General features: G+C 36.1%; 1 protein-coding gene across 1 annotated transcript in view; it reads right to left on the bottom strand.

Annotated features, from left to right (window-relative positions):
- Positions 1–18,698, bottom strand: part of adgrb3 (adhesion G protein-coupled receptor B3) — a 182,374-nt gene that overhangs the window by 29,142 nt on the left and 134,534 nt on the right. The window contains exons 17-19 of the mRNA XM_088934242.1: positions 17,276–17,402; positions 15,143–15,246; positions 14,700–14,802 (exon numbers count right to left, since the gene is read on the bottom strand). Of these exons, the coding sequence (XP_088790368.1) occupies positions 14,700–14,802; positions 15,143–15,246; positions 17,276–17,402 (334 nt within the window). The remainder of the gene's footprint in view (positions 1–14,699; positions 14,803–15,142; positions 15,247–17,275; positions 17,403–18,698) is intronic.

Raw genomic sequence — 18,698 nt, 5'->3', positions numbered from 1 at the left:
TGCAGGCCTCACATATTATTATCTGCACACTCTACTAGCTACAGTACCTATTTCTAAGAGTTATTTATCAGGTAGGAATGGCCCTAACACTGAAACTTGCATGACTGCTTCACGTGAAACAAATGATGTAGCTCTTAATAATTCTCTTAATTTTCTATAATTAAGACATATTTTCTACCTACACAAAAAATTCAAAATTCTTACAGATTTCCATTTCTGCATTGATCATCTCTGAAGTATGCTGCCAAAGGGTTTTCTAAAAATCCAAGCAAATAAAACCAACCATATGTTTTATCTTATATGACCATTTAGTCATATATCACACCTACAGTATATAACTCATGCCAACTATTGTCCCTTTAGACAACGTCTGGATTAATATGACACTAATATGATTTTGTCATTGTCATTGCTAATTTACAGTTATATACATTCAGCTACAGAGTCTATAACTTGGTGGGTCAGTTCAGCCCTGCAGTTGAGTATCAATCGAGACAGTGCCTCCTCAGCAGATTCCCTCAGAAAGGTTACATTCATTACTCAAATCCTTTATGTACTTTAGTACTTTGACTGCTTTTAAAAGATAAGGCAAACAAGATCTTTCTGCTTCATCACAGCTAAAAAAGGTTAGATTTGTCTTAATTTAATTTTGTACCTTTGTTTCTGGATTACCAATCATTGCAAATGATTTATCTCGCTTGCCTGAGATACAGATACTTTTTCACTACATCAAATTCCTTGTCATCAAGTTGTATACAGTATACAATATAGAGCACTTCAGACATGCCTGTGTATACTGTACACCCTCAATGAAATAGAAATAAAATCATCATACAACAGAAAAAATATACAGATTGGATAATGTCTCTTTCTAGAAAATATGCTCAAAGTGTTAGCTGTAATCTTAATCTTGCATTTGCAAATCTAATTGTTTTTATCCACTCAAGACCCAGATGACCCTTGTGCAGCTTAACAGAACAGTAATTGATCTGCATGTCATGATGCAGGCTTGATGAAAACATTGGCCGTCAGGTGCATGCTGATAGTCGATGGCAGGTGTTTACAAACATAATAAACACAACAACTGCCAGCAGAAACACTACTTTAATAGTACCTCTCATAGCACTATCAAAATTGCAACATAACGTTTTCAGGAAATAAAGTTGCTGTTTTCTCTACAGTTTTGTACTTACTCTGATCCTGATTTTGATGTCAGGACCTATCCTCTGAAAACGTCTGTTATTTTCTACAGTTTGTAAATAGTTCCCAACATTATAAACCTGGGGCAAAATTCTACAAATAAGCCCTCTTTATAAATACCAAAAGCATTAACTAAACAATTGTTGGTCTGCACGGAGCACTGGGATATAGCATGAAAACTGGCATAATTTTCTATGTACAATGACAAGAAGTAAAATGTTTTAGGTTTCTATATACTGTATAAAGAGCATGATGCTTCTTGAACATTAACAGAGCATGCAGTCGCTCCCTGGCAGTAGGAGATGTGCCATAGGTCAGGGGTTCTTAATTACTTCAATCACTCATGATGTTCTCTCATTTCTTGCTCACACGTAATGGGAGTAAATGAGCTGTTCTCATAACCTTTTTGCTTGTGAAACAGGGAGGAATTCAAATATTTTTAGGACTGATTCCACAGCACAAGAAAACTTTTTAAAGACTGAAAACAGTTTTAGTTCCTCTATGTTACTTTCTAAAAAAGTGCAAATATACATATGAAATTGGAACTAATACACTCACATACACATGAGCCAAAAAAGTAACAAAATCTCATAATGAATTTGCAGTACAGATTGCAGTATGTTTTGCAGTTTCACAGTTTCACAAGAGTGTGCTCTTTGAGCCGTCTTTTATTTCTGATGATACTATGGGCCATTTGTGCGCAGGGCCCCAGATTTTATTGAGGTACTTCTTTATGTAAAGGGTTGTAGGAGTATGGAACAAGTCACCCCGCCATGTTGTGTAACCCCAAACCCTGGTTTCTTTCAAGACATGGCTGGATGAGATCATTTGATCAGCTAGAATCTAACCATCAAATGGACTAAGAGGCTGAATGTTTTCCTCTCTTCTGCTACAGTACCTTTTTATGTTCTCATGGTCTTATTTGATATGGACATTACTGTACAGGTTTCAACCATGTGTGTAGCGTTCCTGAAAATGGGCAAATTGATTGCCAAATACTCAAATATGTGAGAAATAGGAGTCAGGTTCCTTTGGTCCATGTTATACTCATCAATGGCTTACATGCAGATAAATAAGGCATTTATAGCTTGCCCATGATCGTTGATACACTGTATTAATGTCCAATTAGGGATTACTACTGTACAATCTACTAATCACAGAAGCAGGAAGGTGCTTGGGACTTTGAAGAATTTATGTTTTTTTCATTTCTTATTTGTATCTCCTGCTGTGGAAAAAACAGAACTGCTTGTTTGTTAATAAACTCTGAAGCAAGAGGAAGTTTGGAAACAAGAAATACAACTGATACAAAATTTGGAAAAGAGCATAGATTACACATTTACAGTATGTGTCTATTGAAAAGCATATTTGTTTTGAATGGTTTACAAACATTTTACTTACTTGCATTGTGAATCCTTTTTCTAATTCTTCTTTTGAGAAGAATAAAAATATTTTTTACTCTCAACATTTACTATTTGCATTCTGGGCTAAACAGAGGTGAGAAATTATAAAAACAGCTGCACATTTCCAAAACATGTCAGTAGTTTGATAAATGTGATTCTCACATGCTGAGACATCACCATTCTTTAGAAACATCCACTTTTGAACTACTGTAAATGATTGGGCTTATAGTATTATTAATTCAATTCAAGTTAGAATGGGATAAAGTGACTATGCTAACTTTAGCACCACAAAATAAAGATGTGCATGAAACAGTATTTTTACACACCTTTACATTTTATAATAAAATACAGGATAAAAGAGACATTTTAATGAGTGTTTTCTCTTAAGATAAAGTTTTTTACAATAAGAGCATGTAAAGCTGGATCTTCAAGGTCAATGCTGTGATAAGCTCTTTATTTTAATATATAACCTATGAAAGACATAACAGTATTGGCTTTTTATGCCATAACCAATACTGTTGATATGATATACCTGTATAAAAACATCAGGACATCTGCAAGAATACATTTTCATTAAAAACAGAGATAGGAGGTTGAAATCACAACCCTTTTCTCACAATCTGTCTTCTACTACACTTTAGAACACCAGTCATTTTTGTGAAATGTTTTACAAGCTGGGCCATAAATTAAAATATTACTTTGTTCCAGTGCCCTTTGAAAACTCTGCAAGGCTGTGCTCCCAAGATTCAGAATAAGAGCTCATTGGGATGTCCAGTCCCCCAGCACTCACAAAGCTTCAGGTGTCACCAGCAGGGTGTAGTCCTGATCTTGCTGAAGAGCTGGGAGACCAGCACTGTAAACATTTTCACACTAAATACAGCAGCTCTGCAATGTTAATTGGAAAAGAAATCCAAGCAGCTCTTGCTTGAATGTTGATTAATTGTGGACAAGATGTTCTGAATCAGTCTCCTGCTTTGTTTCAAGCTAAGCTGTTATTTCCATCTGGGAGAAATATAGCTCCAGAAAGACTGAGTGTACACTTAACTAGCAAGAACATTTCAGCGGAGCATGTGTCACCCTAGGGCAAACACATGTTTGACAAACATCCCGACTCTTGACACCGGCTAAATTAACTCCACAATTCAGATGCGATTTTCTCAGTGCAATTAAATCCTGGTTGCATTCTCTTTTGACATCTCACAAATGCAAAGAGAAGGTGTTGCTCTGGTGGCTGGATTGTGATGGCTTTAGTCTGGGAGTCATGCCCAGCATGAAAACAGCAGCAGCTGCAGCAACAGCAGGACCCTCTGCCTCATCGTCCGTGCTGACCACAAGGGCTTGGGTATATCATTCTAGAAGCATCCCTGAATCTTTCCTTAATAGCCCAGCTTGACTGGAGCTGAGCACTTAACAACCACTATCCCTGCCAAAGCTTTAATTGCCACAGATCAAAGCAGTGCATCGTAAGATCACCACTGGAAATCAGTGCTGAGATATGGGTATGAGGGAAAATAATGTACAACAAACTACTAACTTAATTTACATTGACTTTGATATGATTCAGAATACACTGGAAATGCTGCTGATCCCTGGGTTGCCCATTAGGGTGCTGTTTTATCATTTGTTATTGGTGTAGTAGATGTGCATTGTGGAAACATTCTCAATGGGATATCACACTTATGAGTTAGATGACAGCTTTTTATGTCCATAATCAGACTCTGACCTGTGTCTCCTCTGTTTCACTTATTATACACTGTATACTTATAGGTTTTCATTTATCAGTGTCTTTTTTCAGTGTCTATCAGTGTCTTTTATTGACCAATTTCAGTAACGTAATGGATTTTGTTAACCTGCATACTTTGAATGTAAATTACACAACGGCATCAGCTAAACTGTAAAAATTAAGTGCTGCAAATATTAAAGACAGTAGAAAACAGTGTTTTTTTTCCCATGGATACATCATTTACGCATAACGTTTTAAAAAAATAGTTCAAAGTGCCACAATTTCCACCACAAGGACAATAGATAAAATCACTTTTGGGACCACATACAGTGTAGGCTTACAAACAATAGACCAAAACACTTTACAGCAAAAGCTGAAATACTTACAGAAATGTGCCCCACATGATCCTATTATATGGTCATGTATGGAGCACAAGACATGAATTGGTAAGGACTAACTGTACTAACAGTACATGCAGAGTACACAGATATTGTCCCAACAGAAAAATGGAGAAAACATGTAAAGGTCTGTCAAGAGGAAGTGATAACAGGAAAGTTCATAGTAATGCGTATTTTACAGAATTCCATAGCTCTAGGTTAAGATACAATATTAGCAGATGCAGACTAAGGGCAGAAGTGGCCTGAAAATAACAACTGTCATAAAGTCAAAAATGCTGTATACTGAATGAATGCATTACATGAATTACATGAATGTACACAGGGACTGATTAAGTATGAGGATTACTTTGTCAGATATATATTAACTGTGTCTATGATACCATTAGATTCACCTGTTCCTGCCCTATTGAACTGAAATCTAGTTTTCTTAATGATAATTCCAAACCCATGTTTGAATACCTACCCACATATGTTAAGGGCTCTATGTTTTTTTGTAAATATTGGAATCTTTCAAAGAAGAGCACTACTGTGAAAATCTCATTCTTTTTACATTATAATCCAAAACACTTTTATTTCCAGTACCGAAGGTGTAAATACACTAAAATATCTTCTCGATTAGCAAACAGTATATAAAAAAGGTCTGTTAATGAGAGTGGGCTGTTTGGCACATTTTACTTGTTAGGTAGTTTAGTATCTAAGTTAATCTAAATATTTCATCCAAACAGTTCGCAAAGGAGCCCAGACTTTGGGCCTCAACCACCTGGCTAGTGAGTCTGTTTCAGATACCCAGTATTCTTTGAGTAAAAGTTTAAAAGTGTTTTGAATTCTCTGCTCTAAATAATTCCACTTAAAGGTCTTATTGTGACCCTTGCTTCACTGCTGAATGTGAAACAGTGCCTGAGATTGGACCTAGCTATATACAGTACAAGTACCCTATTTTGAATAGGATTTTATATACTGTACTTAGATCAAATCCTCTCTAAATCTCCTCAGTTTTAGACTAAAGAGATTTAGTTCTCCCAGTGAACATGCTGTGAGACCCTGGACCATTTTGGTTGCACTTGTCTGAATTCTTTCTAAGGCAATACAATCTTTATTGCAGTATGGTAGCCCAGACTGAGCTGGGTATTACCAGTAGGGCTCAATACCTAAAGCATCCTTAGATTCACATTCCACACTGTATTCTCTACATAAACACCTACATCACTTTCTTACGTATCTTCCTGCAGCTCAGAAGCACTCATATGATATCTTAAACTGTGCGTGATATTACAATATTATATTATATAGATATTATTTTACTTTTGGCTCAGTCCATGACTTTTCTGTGTTTCCCTTGCCACTCTCTGTACTTTATCATCATGATCTGTTTGCTGTAGAAGAACATCCAACCAACGGGAAACTACAAGACACAGTGCAAGCCAGGCCACAGCACTGATTTATAAAACACCTCCATTCATATTAAATAGAAGGGAAAAGAAAACAATTCACTGCAGTGAGAATGGTCACTCACGTTTCTATTTTTAAAAGGTACATTTCCATGCAAAAGACCGAGATGTCCTACCTGTGGCCCTAAATGATCTGTTGCCACACCCTGACATTTATATATTCAATAGTTTGGTCAAGCTTTAAATAATTGTGTAAAGACAATGGATTAAAGGGATAGCATTTGAAAATTTGGTGTAACTTGCCTGGCTGACCATAAGTGTGAGGCTGACAAGAACCCCAAAAAGATTCCTAAATGAATGGCGTTATATCAATGAAGAGTCTTTTAATAAAGGAGATTTTGGTGTGCAAGCTCCAGGTTAATAGAGAAAGTTTGGTTATGCAGGGTTTTGGAGTAGCACCAGTCTAAGGATTGAATGGAATGGAGTTCCATGATGGGTTGTGGGAGATGCTGCACTGTCGTGGAAGGAGTAACGTGAAGCTATTGGCACCGAGGTTGGCTTGGGTTAGCCTGAGGTGGAAGTGGTGCAGGCACCAGCAGCGAGTAAATGTTGGCTGATGTTTACTGATGAGCGGACAAAATGGCAGACTGAGCAAAGCAAAAACCTGGAGTAGGTGACTCCCTGCTTTCATAAATGCTTCTTTCAAACAAAAAGGAGCAAAAATTGATCTTCAGACTGGGGTCTTTAGAATCTTTTGGAATGAGCATTTTATGCTGACATCATGATGGCATCACCACATGGCATCATGAATCCACAATGCATGAGCTTGTGTTTGTGTGCTTGCTTTATTACAGAAATTCTGGATCACTTAATAACTTTAGTATATACAGGCATTTATGCAGATTGATATTAGATAAATTTACCATTAAAATGGGCAGATAAAATTGTATGTACACCCTCAATGTGTACTAGTATGTACACAATTGTAAACTAGTATGACTTAAGGCATTCCTGACCTTCTAAATACAGTACCTTCTGTTTAAGGATCTTGAAAAACATTTGAAAAACAAGTCACATATGGACATCATGTACCAGTTCTTGACCAATACTGAAGAGAAACTATGAGAAACTATGAAGTACTTACTGGAATAGTAGCGAAGCCTGCAAGAAGAAATTGTTTTTAGTTTATCATCTTGAGTTGTTTTGTCGCATTTGATGTTTGATATTATACGCATACCATACAAAATATCCACCATTATTATTACAGTACTTCTGAGCTATTTTTCTTATTTTTCATGTTCACTATTAAGAAAACACAAATGACAGCAGAACATGACAGCTCAGAGACTCCAATCCCACAGGATATCTTGACAACAAAGAGATGGATTCTAATAAACCACACGCTGTTCTGAATTTAGAAACACTGAAGGCAATTATATAAATGGTGGTTTTACAAAAAATAGTATGGTACACGAAGCACAAATAATAAAACCGGAGGTTCAAACTAATGTTTTTGAAGCTAAACCTCAGGCTGACAAGTACATACATGCGGGTATATTTCATTTTATACAGCTATTATTACAACATAGCAGCTAAGAAAAGAAGGCCCAGGAATTCTAAGCTGTTGTACTATAGAGACAGGCGAAAACAAAAGCTTATTGCTCTGAGCCAAAAGATAAAATATGTGCAGAGCAAAGAGTCACAGCAGGCCCTGTAAAGCCAAGCACTGGCAGTAGTATGATTACACATCATGCTTGCATTGAAAGTTGCTCAGAATGTTTAAATATTCCAGTCTTAAAAGTAAAACAAAGTGTGTAAACAGAGCAGAGTGGAATTAGGGGGTATTTATAGATCCGTATTAAGACCTCACTGAATGTTTCTTCAAACAGCTGGAGATCAGTTTTTCAGGACATACCCCTGAAAACTAAATTACATATCTAAGCATTGAATTTCTACAAAAACCTCCCTTTTGACAGTACTCCTAATAAGATTGAGTAGCATGCAAAAAAACCCCAAAAACAAGCTGTCCTAACACTTAAACTTTAAAAATGTTTATGTTAGCATGAAACAATAAACTGCAGACATTCACACAATGGGTCTCTCTGATGTAACAGGATTACAATACTAAAAACAATGGTACTGTATATCACTTTAGTTCACATACAGTACCCTGTAAAGTCTATGTTTGCTTCACTGCTCATACAAACACTGGAAATCCAAAACGTCCCAAAAGATAAGAAAATCTCTAAAATGTGACATAGAATCTAATAAACAAAGACAACATTTCTGTTCAAGTCAGCATTCCAAATGGCAGTGATATAAGCTTTTTCTTCTCTGAAGTCATACCCTTAGGTTTCCTATCAAAAGCACCCAAATAAAAACCAACAACCTTCATCCTGAAACATTCTGACCATTTTTAAGAAACAAGAGTCCTGTACATACAAAAACAGATATGTGACTGCAGAGAGAGAGCAGCGCAGAGAATGGTGACAAGGAGAGGACAAGGAAGCTGTCATCACCCTGCTGTGCACGGACACCCACAATGCCTCAGGAGCTCCTGCGCCAATCCAGCCCTCTGGCTGAGTCAAAACATGAACATGGCAGGACTGTGAGCACAGAGCTCCTTTCAGAGAAAGGGCTTCAAAGGAATGAAAGAGGAATTAAAATGCTGCTGAATCTAATGTCAAAACTGTTGAATTTGAAGAATGTTCTGGCAACATCTCTCCTCATCTAGCAGTGAACATGCTCATCAGATAAAAGAAAGGAAATCTCTCATGGGTGAATACAAGTGACATATAACAAAATGTCAACAGTTCAGCTTTTCTTCAGCAGTTCAGCAATGCTGCTGGAGAGCACAATCATACAAAAAAACACATCTACAGAGATGAAAGACTCATGAATCAAGATTGCAGCACCTCAAAGCACTAAATTCTATCTACTCAAGTATTTTTTTGTCTGTAAATATATTTCTTCATTTTGGCAGCTACATTTACTGTACTTTAATTATTTGAATTATGCATTCCTTTAAATCCACTGATAAGCTTTCCACAATAAAGCCAGAAACACAAAATGGCTGGAGTGCCTTTAAGAGAAAGTTGTAATTCCACAAAACAACCAATACATAAAAATGAAAAATAACACTCTGAATACTTATACTGTACAACTAGTCATGCCCTACTAAAGTACTGTATGAAACATGGGCTTCACATATTAAACTCATTACCTTTATTTTTGTTACTTTTTACAACCATTATAATGTCTGGAATAAGGAGCTCAAACCCGCTGGAATATAAATAGTTAATAGTTCCTGATGGTATCAGGTTTACACTAGTTGTGTTTTCAAAGATAAGACTAAAATTGGCCAATAGACTATAATACCACAACACTATCATGTGCCGTTATTATACATTAAAATGTAATGTAACTACAAGTTGTACCTATCACAGAGCATCAATATGTTTTATTTTTCATTGACAGGCAGGTTTCAAACCAACCATTCAGTATTCTTTGGGTAGAAACCCATCACATAACAAATACCCTGTTGAATGAAATCACAGAATACAAGGAGGGAATTCTAAAGTTAGCCTCTTGTTAACACAGATTTAAGAAAGCAAGTATAAATTGGGTTTTTTTTGTTTCAAAGCTGCAGATTGCAGGTAAATTTAAATTAGAAAAGAGTCCTGATAGTTCCAGTCAAAATTCAAGAAAACTGAAAACTGATTTCACTATTCAGAGATAGTGAAAACTTTAAACTTTTAAAAGCTTAAGAATGCAAATACAGCAAAAGGCACTGAGAAGAGACACTTTTTTACAGAGTTTTACAATTAAAATTGGGCTTCATTTGGAGACAGGAAAAGGGGAGAAAATGCTATACTGGAGCATTACCATCCATAGACCATACTGTGAAGTTCTGAATCCAAACTACAAGTTAGCCTGCTGTCTCTGAGGTTAGGGCACATGTTGTGAAGTGCCCCCAACATCAGGTACTGTAGGTTACCAGGATTCCCTTGGTTTGTCAGAGAACAGAGACCCCACTACTGATGGTTGGCCATGAATGTTCATAGTTATGAGGAAGAGACACATTACGTCTTCAGCTGATGCTAACTGATGCTGTTGGCACTGTCAGACCACGGTGTGAATAAGAAGCAGATGGCTTCATTTCAGAGAAAAGGCTGCACAATCCGACAGTGGAGTTATTTCTCCCACATTGAAACTAGTGTGGGAGGGATACTACAGTAAAGTGAGTTAATTAGCAAACTGCAAACTCTGAATTGGGGAGATATAAAAATATACTTGGCAACTCCAAATTCTTAAAAAAATATTTCTTTCATATTTTCAACATGCTAATGAACAATGTCAGCGACAAACATCTTCTGAAAACACAAAGCTGACATGAAAGTAACCTCACTTCTCTGGGTATGATATACTGTATACGGAGCCACCCAGTACTGCACCAATACAGTATCTTGGGCAGATCCTTGGCAAATTTCAGAGAATTGTTCAATCTTAACTTGCACATAGATTTCAGTGCACTTTCCATGGTCCATTTCTATTGGGATGTTTCTCTTGTGCAGGGATGTCTGCAACAGGGAAATGCAGAAACATAAATAATTTCCTTAACTTCTGAATGTGTAAAGCAAGCAGCTCATAACTCTTATTTATTAAGTGCAGAAATTCTACTATATTAAAAACAGCCTTACTAAGGCACTTACTGTATACATAGGACTTTATTTTCATCTATGCTTGTTTTTCTGGTTTTATTTTGCTTATTGCAGCAGAAAATTATATTTACTCAATTTACTCTTGGGGCAGGGCAAAATAAAAATGAATAAACAATATTGATTTTTGTGACAATGTTTGCCTTGGAACTGTGAAGATATAAACATCACCATTACAGTATGTTAACACGATAAAGGCTTTTTTTTTTAAAATACTTAACTTGAGGTTACTGTCACTACACATGTATACATCAATTGATGCACCTGTGTCTCTTTATTTGAAAAATGGAATAAATATTTGAATACAGTTGTATTTCATTGAGTCACGGGTCCTTTTGTGTTTTTTCACTTCATGTGTAACTTTGCAAGGATGTCCAAATCTGTACTGTGGAAAGCTGCCCACAAGTCAGGAAGACAAAAGATTGCAGAGCATCCTCTGATTTCATCACCTCATTGCCCGTCATCTTTATTGATTGAATGAATCTAAAGGACATCTCTTGCAGAGTTAATGAAACCCAGCGGGGTCTAGCAGTCTGCTGTTTAACCTTCCCTGGCTTATCAGCAACTATGACAGTCACAGCACAACACACTGTCCCCAGTCAAGGGCAACACAGAGGGAGCCCTGCTGACCCCAGGCCCTTCTTACGAAACAGCCCAGACTAGAACCCAATCAATGTGGTGCCGTGCAGATCTTAACATTAATGATGGATTGGCTGGAGCAGAAACCTGAGAAGAAACAAGCAACCCCTTTTCTAGGCTTTCAAATGGAAAACTATTTTAAAAAAAAGTAATTCAACTGATGATTAATCATCAAATAAAATAAAAGAATAAAGAAGCCCTACAGCTTTCCAAAACCTTGAAATGCAATATTCAAACAGGAAACGTTGCAATGAAAACATGACAAAGCAAGGAATGGAGAAGGGAGAGGTTATAAGTGATTATAATTTTTTCCTTACAGATTAAAAACAGGAGGGGATGATGGGGGCGTCCTATTTAATATAGTGAAAATTAAATCAAGACAAAAACATCCAGAGACATATTCTACAGGACAGGTTTCCAGTAAGTTAGTTGAGACATAATCAAAAGATTTACAGCCACAAATCCAAGGTAGAAAATAAATTTACACTTTTCACAATGGCATTTGAACAGACAGTTAAAAGATAACGCAGAAGGAGTTATGTGTAAAATAACTCAGTGTACAAACAGGTAGATGCAGTTTGTATTTATAGGTAACAACACTTGGTATGAGGAACATCACTGGCTGCACTGGAGATGAACCCAGTTTCTCAAACTATGAGTGGTATTACTGTAACTATTTCAGGTGACACCTGAAGAAGGCTCCACGGCCGAAACGTTGTGTTCTCTTTCTTCTTTTTTTCAGCATGGAATAAACCTATTACTTGTTCCTTTACTGTAACTATGTTCACCTCACATCATGTCAGCAGAAGCTCTGGTGAAGACTGGCTTTCCTCAGACATTTAGGCTGGGTTACATAATAATTTCCATACCACTTTCCATCACAAACCCAGTGAAGTTTTGTTCAACAGAGGCTGTGCCAGCTACCCAGTGGATACCCGCCATCAAGCACTTGGGCTGCAGCTTTTAATTCAGGTATGAGTGGTAGGTGTGATTCTATTATGACTTATTTGTCCTTTTTTAACAATTTTACTTTACTTTTCATATATTTTCTGTACCAAATAATAAGTGTTTTAAACAATAATAAAGGCAAGGGCTGTAATTTTTAGGACATGTGGCATCTTTGCTGCTTTTTTTATTCAGTGTGGGGTGAAATGCAAAGGTTAACCACAGTTAGGAACAGAAAGGATGAACACATTTTTTCCAGTTCAACTGTTGCAACACATGCATTTCATTCATATCATATACAGGTAGCAGCTTTTTGGGCATATGCAGTATAAAGGTAAGCAACCTAAATGCTGTTAGATAAAAGTCATTCTCTGTGAAAGAAGGTATGGAATTGTTATCCCAGGACATACTGTATTATACAATCTTATTTTATCTTTCATTCACACATCTCTGTAATATTTTTTTCTGGTTGCATTTGATATCAATCACTATTGTATCCTTCTGACTACCGTATATTGTACACTATGAAAAATTTGGAAGTGGTAAGGGTTGTTGTGTGGTTTGGTTTACAATAGCTTATCCTGATGTTCGGTCTCACCCTCATCAACTAGAAGCCTCATCAGCTGCATCAACTTGCAGCTGAGACTGATTTGTACACCAAAAGTCTGCTCATCAGTACATATATTTACGAAAATAAAAACACTCTAAGAATAGTTTTGTCAGTTCTAAGCAACTATTCTATATATTGAAATTGCCTGGTTTCCATAGGACAGAGAGAAACCTGAGCCACAGGTGTCAGCCAGTTTGGTGTCAGAGATATAAGATAGAGTGTCCAGTTCCTGTCTTGAAAGGGGATAGAGGATTGAACCAGTGAGCCACTGAAAGGCACCACTTAAAGTATCCAGTCAAACAGAGCCTGCATGCTTTTGAAAGATGGTATGCAACTGAAGTTTCCAAAGACATCCCATACAAAACAGAGATCCAAGATCTATATCTATATATACTGTAATCTATACAGTATACTGCATAAGGCAACACTTCTAACCACCACTTCACTGTACAAGCGAACAACTGCTTTATAATTCATAACTGATGCTTCATTGATTGAAAGTGTGATCCTTTATTTAATCAAACAAGCCAGTATTCAATTAAGATGAAATTGTCATTTATAATAACAACGTGAATAGAACCTATTTATAAAACAAGAAATTTATCAGACCAATCAAACTACCTTGTTCAAAGGTACAACAGCGATATCCTACACGACTTGAACCTACATCCCCCGTAGTTCAGAGTCCAGAGCTCTAACTACTTTTCCACTGGTGCCTTAATGAAGTGTTCACAAGGGACTTACTTTCTGAAGCTGAGAATGACAGCACAGTGTGGATGACAAGCCCACTGTTTTAAAGTCTTTAGGTATGAAGGATTTATTTCCCTTGAAAAAGTGAAGGGTTGTGTCTTTCCAGGATGAGGAGAGAGAAGCATTGTTAACCCAGAGGAGCTTGTCCTTCTGCACTGTGTCTCTACCTCATCAATCTACCTCTACCTTAATTGTTTTAGATCTACAGGTTCTGTCTCTGAATGAACTGTCAACTGACATAACTGAGTTTCTCACTATGAAATTAAGCCAAGAATGAATGCAGTATCTCCTACTCTCATGAACACACGATGGCAGTGAGAATTATTTGCACAAAAGAAGTTCCAATAGGCAGTCAGTTTCTGATAAGGCAACTCAAGCCAGGCCTCTACTGTCACTTCTCATCTACACACCCACAGAGCCATTTAGCTTGTAATAGGAAACATGGAAAAGAAAGAAGAAAGTCTTCAGTCCAGGATGCGAAAGTTAATCTTAAAAGTAGTGTGGCTTATGTGGGAGACATAATGATTATGTTTGTCATGTACATTCAAAAATGGAAATAAAGTTGCTCATGTTCTCCAGACATGCTAACAGGTATTATGAGTAACCTGCATTTTTGTTGTTCATGTTTAAGCAGAAGAGCAGTTTGTTAGATAAAGCAAGTTTTGTTAAGTCACTACATCATCACCATCATTGTTAAACATCACACTTTCTCTTTCACTAAAGAAAATCTGGGAAGTACTAGATTTGAAAATACAACACTCTGTAAACACCAGTAATTTAAATGTCAAGGAAGCAGACAATATAACATGCTAACCCTTTCCAGCTATATTTGCTGAGGAAATAATTTCCAATAATTACATAAAATATATAACAAACAAGTCACAATAAATTTGCCATTTGAAAAGGAAAGCAAGTTTTCAGGTATTACCATGTTGTGTGTTTGCGTTTGTCCAACCAGTATCAGGATATTAGAACAGATGATAGACAAGCAGAAGTTTATTAGGATGATTGACCGTTCTGATCTGATATACCTGAAATAACATAAAAAGAAAAAAAGTAAAAATAAGGACAATAAATAGGGATCATTTTAAGTAACATGAATCTCTGGAATGTAAAACGTATTGATGTTTCTTCTTTTTTTCAGCATGGAATAAACCTATTACTTGTTCCTTTGCAGCCTACGCATGCTGACGCAGCTACCTACCTGAACTAATTATTTGATGTGTTACTTTACTAATTTTATTTATGTTAATTCACTTTATAAATCTTTTCTTAACAAATGCATATATAATTATGAGGTAAAATAAATATAAATGTTTTTCTTTTTTTTCTAAGGCGCTTGACATATGTGCAGTGAAAGAACATACTTACCTCCACAGCACTGCATAAACAACTGCCAGTGTGATCAAGGCCATACAAGACAGGCCGCAGCCTACTATCAGCGTCACCGAAGGTACACCTGAGTACTCCATGGTCTGGAAATCAAATGCAACACACAGAGAGTGTCTGGAGCAGCTTATTTCAGGAAATAAATATACAGTACAAGCATCAAGAACTGCTACAGTCTCAGGCCCAGACATAAACACTTGTGGTATTCCAATAAACATTAAACAATATGAGACCTTGGTTGACAATCTTTAAAGAATCATATGATCATAAATAAATGTAAAGCTTCAAGCATTATTTCAAGAATCACAAACTAGTAAAGGCTAGATACCAAATTCATCAATTTCAACTACATTACTGTATCTATTTCCTCCTCCTACAGGGGAACTGGAAAAGCAGTGACTCTGGCCTTGTGAATACACCAGCACAATGTTACCACTCAATATACACTCAGCACATTTTAAACATGTACAGAGTTTACAAAGACAATCTTAGCATCTGTGCAGATTGATGTGTCAGGACTTTTCAAGCCATATTGAGGCTGATTGATTTAGATTTATGGACTGGACAAGGAAATCTGACCAAAACTTTTATCTGAAATTGACAACTCACTGCCTAAATCATTGAAAACATTTCAATCAATGAAAAATTAATGGGGGCTAATATTTTACAAAACGTCCCACTTTCAGTATGATGCCAAATTCTGCATGACATTCTATTATGATATATTAATTAAATTCTCATAAATATTTTTTTCAAAAAGACATATCATTGGTAAAATACATTGCTACTACAATTAAAAAGACACCACTTATATTACATTTTCACTTTGTGATGATCAGTTTTACTATGGAAAGAGTTCAATAAAAAATAATTCTGATACAATATAACTATGAGCACCAAAAATGTATTCTAAAGTCAATATTATTGTATTGAAATACATTTCTAACTTCTGTTTACAATTTAAATTACTTTGGTAGAAAGTAAATACTTCTGTGTACAATCTTCTCATATATATAAAAAAACTTACAATGAAAGGTTTAACTTAACTTAGCAAAAAGATTTAAACAAGATTCTTTAAGGCCTACCCCATACTGGAATCTCTAAGCAAAGATCATGATCCATGGAAATGGACATAAATCACACACTAGTACTGTGATCCTATACATCATTTTATGGGTGTAACAATACAAGAAGTAATGCAACTTAAATTAAAAACAGTTGGAAAAAGAGGTTTAATTGGTTTTGTATATTGTTGGGATTATATCTTTCTTTAGAGAAATAAGTATGTCTGATCTACTGAATGGTGAAGCATTAAATGGAATTTGTTTTTAATTTATCTTCTGTCAATTACTGTAATCACATCTGAAGTAAATTTGTCATCACTGCTTTTGTTTGATCTTAATTTATTCATGCATTGTCTAGAAAAACATTACAGCCTTTGAAAAAATGGGTGATGAAATCAGAAGGACTTAACTGCATAAAACAAAAATTAAATAAGTAGCAACAGTTCAAATATGTCATAGTAGAATCAGTATTATTCAGAATCCTGAAAAACGATTTGATTATCCGATGGTAGACAACAAAAACATCAATAACAACATCTAAGAAGTATTTTGACCCAGAGGTGCTGCAGACCTCTGCCTCAATATCACCCTGCGTGTGCTCTTGCCTATAGCCGATGCTCAAAATGCATGGAACGGCCTTTTCTGCCATTTCTAACTTCTATAGCAAACCGCTCTATTTGTTCTCAAACCAAGTTGTACATACACTCCCACACAGCTGCTTATTAACTGTATATCTCACATTTCCACGACCCACTGCAAAAGTGTACAGCATGTTCCTTTAAAATGCATCCATAACAGCTGTAGTCATTTAGCACGCATTTGTATAAAAATACATAAACACGCAACCATTTATCAGCATTCAAATCATATGTAAAATTAGAAGGAAATATCTCAGGTAAAACTTGTTTCTCCCTCTTTGCTGTGATATCTGTGCATAATATACATTTAACGCAGCTGTTAGCTACCTTATTTTAAGCACTTAATTAAAACGTTTACAAGACAACCTTTCACAGCCTTTTTACAAACGAATATAACATTTTATAATACTTACTATTTCTCTTGGTTGCTGAGCCAAAATGGCGAAGGTGGATACACGATCACATAAGCATTTTGTATGGGATGCATCGGTAAGGACAGTCTTACATCCTTTGGTCGACCAGGATCCCCAAGAATCGTTACTGCAAGAAGAAGGCAGACTGCTTTAGTTTTGACGGCGGCTCGATTTAACGGTACTTTCGAATATCTACCTGTACTAAAATAATTTACATCGTTGCACCTTATCTAATACGAGATCAAAAAAAAGTAAAGACAAGAAGAAGAAAAAAGCACGCAATGATATGCAGTAAGCTTTAATTTTAAACGGGAGAAAAGGCTTCCAGAGATGGAAGGAAAAGGCAAAGAGCTGTCCAGCTCCGGCGGTGCTGATTGATTAAATTCCTCCATACAGCGTCCTCATAGCAACACCTACCCATTTCCTGAAATAACAACAGAAAATTTAAATGTATCTAGCCTTACTTAAAGGAAGACATTATTTATACCATTATTTCTGGCTGCAAAATGAGTGAAATCTTCTGAATATTACACCTGCTGTAGTGTTATTTATTTTATTTATTTTTTTCCGGTTGATCTTTTTTTCCCTCGCTGTTCTAATTAGCAGCCTTCGGATGCTTCCTGAGGGAAAATTTCACCCTGGAAACGGCGGACAGCATCAGATTGATACTCTGTTCCTTTTTGCTGAAACTACAGTAGAGGGGAGGGCTATTCTAACAACATAATCAAGCACAAATGTTTTTATTTTTATTAATCTATTATTTTATCTAAAATCTGCTATAATATATACATATTCTAAAAGGGTTTTATATCTCTTCAGTTATGTCTTATACCCCGTGTTTCCGTCACTTTTAATTTCGTTGTGAAGCCGAAGAACGTGACTATATCTCACCCCACCGAATCAGTGAGGATGGTACCAGCCCGTTTTTTTCCTCTCTAGCAAACGCAAAATGAAAGAAAAACACGTTTCTTCTATTTATTACAGAAACGTTTTCCCCAGTTCGAAACCCCGCAGAGAAAATATGTCTGAACAACTGCTACTCAGATAATCCTCACCTGACGCTGTACAGACTTTAACCGTGTGTTATAAATTTCTGATACACAAGAACAAAATTCAATTAAGCATAATTTCCTTTCCTTTAAAATTCTGCACTCTCGTGAGAACATTTAAAAATCGACATACAATCTATCATACACTGCTCTGAAAATACCTCCATGAAAATAAAATACGGCATATCGCTTTGCAATGCCATGTCTTCAGACTTTATGTGATGTGAAATTCAGTTTTAAGACTAATTAAAATCCTCTTCAGTAAAAAGGGTGTCCAGAAACAGCCACCGACTTTCATTGAAGATTTAGACATTTAGACGTTTTTTAGTTTATTATTAATAGCACACTCATTTAATCCAACCCCCAAATCAAGC

Source organism: Atractosteus spatula, chromosome 15, assembly GCF_055471065.1.
Source record: "Atractosteus spatula isolate fAtrSpa1 chromosome 15, fAtrSpa1.hap1, whole genome shotgun sequence".
In the NCBI taxonomy this organism is placed as follows: Eukaryota; Metazoa; Chordata; class Actinopteri; order Semionotiformes; family Lepisosteidae; genus Atractosteus; species Atractosteus spatula.
Note: the sequence above shows the minus strand (reverse complement) of the source record. Positions and strands in the feature narration are given on the sequence as shown.